The 6,215-nt window shown below is 60.9% G+C and overlaps 1 protein-coding gene across 2 annotated transcripts; it reads left to right on the forward strand.

The window, feature by feature from the left end:
• The first annotated feature begins 75 nt into the window (after positions 1–75).
• On the forward strand, positions 76–3,780 carry PDZD3 (PDZ domain containing 3). 2 transcript variants are annotated; one of them, XM_041413942.1, is made up of 10 exons: positions 76–288; positions 889–916; positions 1,134–1,198; positions 1,399–1,610; positions 1,745–1,931; positions 2,014–2,150; positions 2,224–2,428; positions 2,596–2,792; positions 2,899–3,069; positions 3,227–3,780. In XM_041413942.1, the coding sequence occupies exons 1-10, from the start codon at positions 273–275 to the stop codon at positions 3,269–3,271; spliced, it is 1,263 nt and encodes a 420-aa protein (XP_041269876.1). In that variant the 5' UTR covers positions 76–272; the 3' UTR covers positions 3,272–3,780. The 2 variants fall into 2 exon arrangements, with proteins under 2 accessions (XP_041269876.1, XP_041269877.1); XM_041413943.1 differs by lacking the exon at positions 76–288 and adding an exon at positions 609–800.
• Positions 3,781–6,215: the final 2,435 nt, after the last annotated feature.

The following is a 6,215-nucleotide window of genomic DNA, read 5'->3' on the forward strand; positions in this document are numbered from 1 at the left end:
GGCATGGAGCAGCCCACCTCTGCTCCAGTGCTGAACCAGTCATTCTCCCTGCACTGTGTGTCCCCCAGGAAGCCACCAGGAGCTGTCCCCAAGCTGGGTGTCCCGGGGTGCTGGTCCCTGCTCCCAGCTCCGGCTGGCAGTGCCCTGGGGCTGGGAGGGCAGTCCAGACTTGGAGCTGTTTAACCATTAAACCTGGGGCGTCTTGGGGGAGGCGGGGACACTTCCCTGCCACTTCACCCTGTACCTTGCTCCCTCTGGCAATCCCAGCAGCCATGAAGCAAACAAAAGGTATGTGCCGGGAAATCCTCTGGAGACCCTTCCCCACACACACAGGCCCTGCTGCCAGGTGGAGCAAGACAATGTCAGAGCCCAGGCAGCCTGTGGAAGGAGCCAGAGGCATGCAGGAAAATGTCTCCTTGTGGGGATGCTGGGAAGGCATCCCCTCTCCCTGGGTTTGGGGTTCCTTGTGCCCAAAGAGACGTGGAGGGGTTTTATGGGGGGGTGTGTGCTGGGGAAGGTCTCTGTTTCCTTCTCCTGGCTCCAGCAGCTCTCTGGGGTCCTGGTGAACCTTCTCAGCCCTCACTGAAGAGCTCTGTAAACCCCCAGGACTGACCCCATCTGCTTGGCCCTGCTTTGCCCCCACAGTGAGCGCCCACGGGACCTGAGCAGCAGGTCCTGCTGCTGGGAATGCAGGAGGACAGTGGTGACAGGGCCAAGGAACAACCTGTGCTGAGAGACAGAGGGGCTTGGGGGCTGTGTGGGCTTGGCAAACCCCCTCACCTGGATGGCAGGCTCAGCCTGTGAGTGGACAAGCCCTGAGTGCTCCAGAGCGTGGGGTCTGCTCCCAGCCCACCACCTCCTGTGCTGACCTCTCCTCTCCCTCTGCAGGGCTCGAGGGAGACAAGATGTCCATCATGTAAGTGCTGATCTCCCCCTGACCAGGGGCTTTCTGGGGCTCAGGAGAGATGTGGGAAATGGTCCAAGAGGGAAATCCCCTCTGGCTTTCCCAAAGGAAAAGGAGGCACAGCCCCCACTTGGCCCTTTCTGGGAGGAACAAGCTCCTCAAGACTGGGGGAGGCAGAGGCAGGGCCATCCTGCACTAACGTGGCCTCTCCTGCCCTTTATCATTTCAGAAAATTTGAATTTAACCCCAAAGTTGGGATCGACAACCCAGCCTTGACACTGACTGAGGACACGGGTAAATACACGCCCTCATCTGGCAGGGTGTCCCTGTGTCTGCACGGGGCTGTGGCACTGCTGGGGTCCTGAGCTCTCTCCCACTGGGGACCTGTGGGAGGCAAACACAGAGGGATGAGCAGATCCCCAGCTCAGGATGGGCTGCACAACTTGTGTGAGGATCCCTGCAGGGCCCTGCTCACGGGCTGTGCCCCCACACAGATGGTGAGGGCATGGGGGAGCCCCGCTTCTACCTCCTGACCAAGGAGAGCACAGAGACCTTCGGCTTCTGCCTGCACGAGGAGCTGGGCTGCCAGGGCCACGTCATCCGGCAGATTGAGCTGGGGGGGGTGGCCCAGCGCAGGGGGCTGCAGGACGGGGACAGGCTGCTCCAGGTCAATGGCCACTTCGTGGACCACATGGACCACCTCAGGGTAAGCTGGGAGCATCCCGTGGGAACGCCTGGGTGCTCCCCAGCCAGGGGCACAGAGGATGAATGACACCAGGGACCCTGATCCCACCCCATCAGAGGGTGTCTGCCCAGAGTTCACAGCCTGGGTCCTTCCAGGTGGTGCAGAAGATCAAGGCCAGCGGGAACCAGGTCCTGCTGGCGGTGCTGGACGGTGACTCCTACGAAGCAGCCAAATCCCTGGGCAGGGACCTGTCCCAGATGCTGCCGGATGACATCCGCCCGCGCCTCTGCCACGTCACGAGGGACAAAAGCGGCTTTGGCTTCAGCGTGTCATGTCCAGAAGGTAAAGCAGGATGCTGCCACCACGAGCCTCCCCGTTGTAGCACCTCACTCACCCCAAAGTGCCCCTTCTGCTCCTCCTGCAGGCACCAAGGGCACCTTCCAGCTGTCGGTGCTGCAGGACGGGCCAGCAGACAGAGCAGGGGTGCCACCAGGCTGCTGGCTGCTGGAGCTGAACGGGGACAGCGTCAAGAGCTACTCCCACACACAGCTCACCAAAAAGGTGCCTGCTCCTGCCATGGCAGGGCGAGGGATGGGGCTGAGAATGTCACTGAGCACCTGTGCTTCCCATCCAGCTTAAGCAGAGCGGCAACAAGGTGACACTGCTGGTGGCATCCAGCGCCGTGGAGGAGTTCTATCGCCTGCGGGGCCTGCGGGTCACGGCTGCCTTGGCAGACACCTCCAGGCTCCCCTTCAAGGTCCGCGAGCTGCACCTGGTGAAGGGTCCCGCTGGCTACGGGTTCCTGCTCAAGGAGGATGACTGCAGCTCGGGAGGAGTAGGTGAGGGGGCTGAGAGGGGCAGTTTGTACCTGAGCAATTCTGGGAGTTGGGAAGAGCTGACAGCTCTGTGCCTGCAATGGAACCCTGTCCCCACCTGCACACGGGGGTCAGGAGATCCAGTTCCCCTCTGTGAGCCTTTGCCCCCTCCCTGTGCCCCGCTGTGGCAGGCCAGTTCCTGTGGGAAGTGGATGTGGGGCTGCCGGCCGAGCAGGCAGGGATGAAGGAAGGGGACCGAGTGCTGGCCGTGAACGGGGAGAGCATCGAGGGGCTGGACCACGAGCAGACCGTGCACAGGATCCGCGCCCGGGAGGACCAGGTGACGCTGCTGGTCATCGACCCCGCTGGGGATGAGTTCTACCACTCGGTACGTTCCTGCTCTGCCTGGGGAGCCCTGGGGTGCTCTGGGGCTGCATGGTGGGATGGGTGTCCTCCACGGGGGCTGTGTGTCCATCCCTCTTGTGCTCTTCCAGATCGGGCTGTCCCCCCTGCAGTTCTTTGAGGACAGTGACGCCGCCTCAGGCTCCTGCACGCCCTCGCTGCCCTCTCGCAGTGGCTCTCCTGCACTCTGTGACGTTGAGGTGGCACCCAAGGGGCCTGTGTCCTGGCTGATGGCAGCTGCCAACAGTATAGAGATCATACAGGTAACTCCTCAGGGCAGTGCTCACAGCCTGGCCGTGCTCTGAGTGCTTCCACCCTCCTATTCATCCCATCCTAACATTTCCTGGCACCTGTGCTGCTGCCAGCAGGAGGCTGTGTGGTCCCCTGGCAGAAAGACCTCTCCAACCTGTGTCCCCGCAGAGCCAGCGCCAGGAGGAGCACACAAAGCTGTGCCAGGCATTCTAACAGCCCAGGAGCCTCAGGACAGGCTCTCCCACACAGCACCTCCACCCAGGCCACGGCCAGCCCCTCGGGCCTCAGCACTGCTCAGCATGGACCCTGCACAAGCAGCTCCTGTGTCTCATGCCTGGCTCACAGCATGACACTCCCAGGGACTCGTCTCTGCTCACCCAGGCTGACTCAGAGCTTTTATCAACCACAGTGGCAGCTTCTCATAACCTGACCACAGACCTGTGTCTTTGCCTGCCCAGCTACCTCCAGGGATTCCTCAGGACATTGCACTGAAGCCCTTGCCCAGCTCCAGGCTCTGGGAGTTCCCAGGAGAGCTGAGGCGCTGCCCTCTGCACCACGACCCAGGGGACTTGAGGGTTGGCTCAGATCTGCACGTGCATGGACATCTCTCCTGTGCTTCTCCTCTCATCCTCTCCCTGAACCTGTGGGCAGAGAGTGTCCACCACCCAGCACCACCCTGTTCCTGCACCACCCTTTTGGGGTGATTAAAGGACAAATCCACACTGCTGTTTGTGTGGGTGATGTTGTGGACAGCACTGAGACTTGGCAGCACATCCCAGGGCCAGATCCATCCTCTCTTCCCAAGCCTGGAGTTGGGCAGTGGATGTGGGAAGCTCTCCAGGTGGGGGCTGAGAGCCATCCTGAGAGCCCCTGGGCACTGTACCTCCAGGAATTTGAGAGCAAAACTCCTGCAGGCATCCCTTGTGCTCCAGGGCAAAGGTTGTTCCTGAGGGTTTCCCTTGCAGGTGACACATCAGGAGCATCCTGAGGGTTCCCCTTGCAGGTGACACACCAGGGGCATCCGTTCCTGCCCTGCCGGGGTGGTGACAATGCTGGGGGAGGGGGACAGGGGGATCCCAGTGGGGAAATTTCACCTCTCTGCTGAGCGTGGGAGAGTGAAAATGAGCACAGAGTTTTGCATGTGGCCAAGAACCACAAACCTCGGGCTGAGGTTTTACCTCGGCCCCTTCTCGAGCGCGAACGGAAACGCCACGCTGGAGTCCCTGCTTCTGTGTCCTCTGAGCTCAGTGCAGGCACCTGGGCTGCAAGAAGTCCTTGTCCAGAGCATTTGGGAGCTGACAGCTCAGGAGGGAGCAGGGCTGGCCAGCTGCAGGCAGGTTTGGAGGTGAACACTCAAGGGAGAAGTGGGAAAAGCGTGGCTGGGAGCCCCCAGCAGCACCAAGGTGTGGGGTCCCTGCATCTGTCCCAAGAGTCCCAAGTGAAACCCTCCCAAGAGTCCCAAGTGAGACAGCCACAACAGTCCCAAGCAAAATCAACCTTTGCTTGAAGTCTCACAGCCCCAGCTTGGAGTGAATCATGCCCAGAGAAGCAGATAGTCAGGAATGCAATTACTCAAGCGTGTTCCCTGATCTCTTTGGATCAGAGCCATGGTGATTTTTGTACTTGGCTCTCACAGAGCCAGTGTTGCCCTCCCCAGCTCTCTCCCCAGGTACTTGTGGTAGCGTGGATCTGGCCAGGGCACCCGCTGGTGGTCAATCCGGCTTGACTATTAGCCAGAATCCATTAGCACCTAATGGGAAAAGCCTCAGGAACACGGCCTCAATAAACGTTGACATATTTGAGGTCAATATAATCCTTAGGAAAATTTGCCCAGGTAATTAAAGCCAGACAAGGAGTTGCCTGTCCCAGAAATATTTACCAAGCTTTACCAAAGGCAATAAAATGAAGGCAGAGAGTTTTATAACCAATCCATGCTGGGCTCCCTTGTTGTGTTTAGTGCTGCTTCCTGCTGTGCTGTCCATTTGGCTCCTCAGCAAGTGGGTGCCACAGGGGAAGCAAATCTCCCTGGAGGAGGCTGGATCCAGAGGCTGAGGCTGTGCTGTCCAACCTCCAGAGCTGAGTTTGGGGTGCTCGTGTTCCCCAAAGTGACGTGGGCAAACCCTCAGTTTGCCTTTGCCTGGTTTCCTGTCGCAGCCCCTGTGCTACCAGCCACGGCTGGTTTTTGCAAAAGGATGTGTTCTTCCGCCCGGAGAGGAGATGAAAAGAGGATCTGAAGGCAGCAAAGAAACAGAACTCAACTGACTTTCAAGCCCATGTTGTAATTTTTTAAGAAGTTTGGTGGTGCCAGCTCTGACAAAGTCACTCCGTGGTTCCCTTTAGATTCCCTGCTCCCCTTTCTCTCCCGATCCCTTTTCACTCCCTGCTTCCCTTTTCTCTCCCTTGTCTCCTTTTGACCCCGTGGTTCTCTTTTCTCCCCCGGTCCCTTTTCTCTCCCTGATCTCCTTTTCTCTCCCTGCTTCCTTTTTTCATTCTCTGGCCCCCTTTTCACTGCCCGGTCCCGTTTTCTCTCGCTGATCCCCTCTTTTCTCCCTGTTGCCCTCACTGCCCGGCTCCTGCTCCTTCTCCCCTTGGAGCCGGGGTGCCGGGAACGGGGACTCAGCCCCGGTGGGCTCTGCCTCCCCCTGCCTTTGCGGGGAGAGGCCTCAGGTACCTGCCAGGTGCACGGGACGCTCTTGCTCTCCCGTTCCCGTTCCCTCCCCGCCACGGGGATGCCGGTGCCGCTCCCGCCTCGGGCACATCCCTCTGTGGGAGAAGGGGGCGTGCAGCGCCGCTTCCCCGCGTCGGGGCCGTTCTCAGAAAAGGGAAGGCGTCTCCAGGAAAGGGGAAGCGATCCCGTTTCGCAAGCAGGGCCGCGAAGGCCGCGGGTCCCTCCCGGGGGCGGCGGGGCGAGCGCGGCCCCCGCGTTCCCATGGCGACCGCGCCCCGCCCGCTCCGCCCGCACCAAGCATGGCCGCCGCGCCGCCCTCACGTCGCAGCTTTGCGCATGCGCCTCGCTCTTTGACCAACCAGCGCCGGCTCCACCCCGGAGGAGGGGGCGTGGCCATGCGCGCGGGGGGGCGGGTGACCAATCAACGCCGGCGAGGAGGGCGGGGCCTCGCTGGAACCGGGCGCCGCCGCCGCCGCCACCGCCCACGGC

This window comes from Onychostruthus taczanowskii, unplaced genomic scaffold (genome assembly GCF_017590055.1).
Source record: "Onychostruthus taczanowskii isolate IOZ18803 unplaced genomic scaffold, ASM1759005v1 scaffold43, whole genome shotgun sequence".
NCBI classification, from domain to species: Eukaryota; Metazoa; Chordata; class Aves; order Passeriformes; family Passeridae; genus Onychostruthus; species Onychostruthus taczanowskii.

Coding starts and splice junctions, on each gene's coding strand:
- PDZD3 (XM_041413942.1), top strand. Junction 1,199..1,398: donor GACACTGACTGAGGACACGG/GTAAATACACGC, acceptor GCCCCCACACAG/ATGGTGAGGGCATGGGGGAG. Junction 1,932..2,013: donor CAGCGTGTCATGTCCAGAAG/GTAAAGCAGGAT, acceptor CTCCTCCTGCAG/GCACCAAGGGCACCTTCCAG.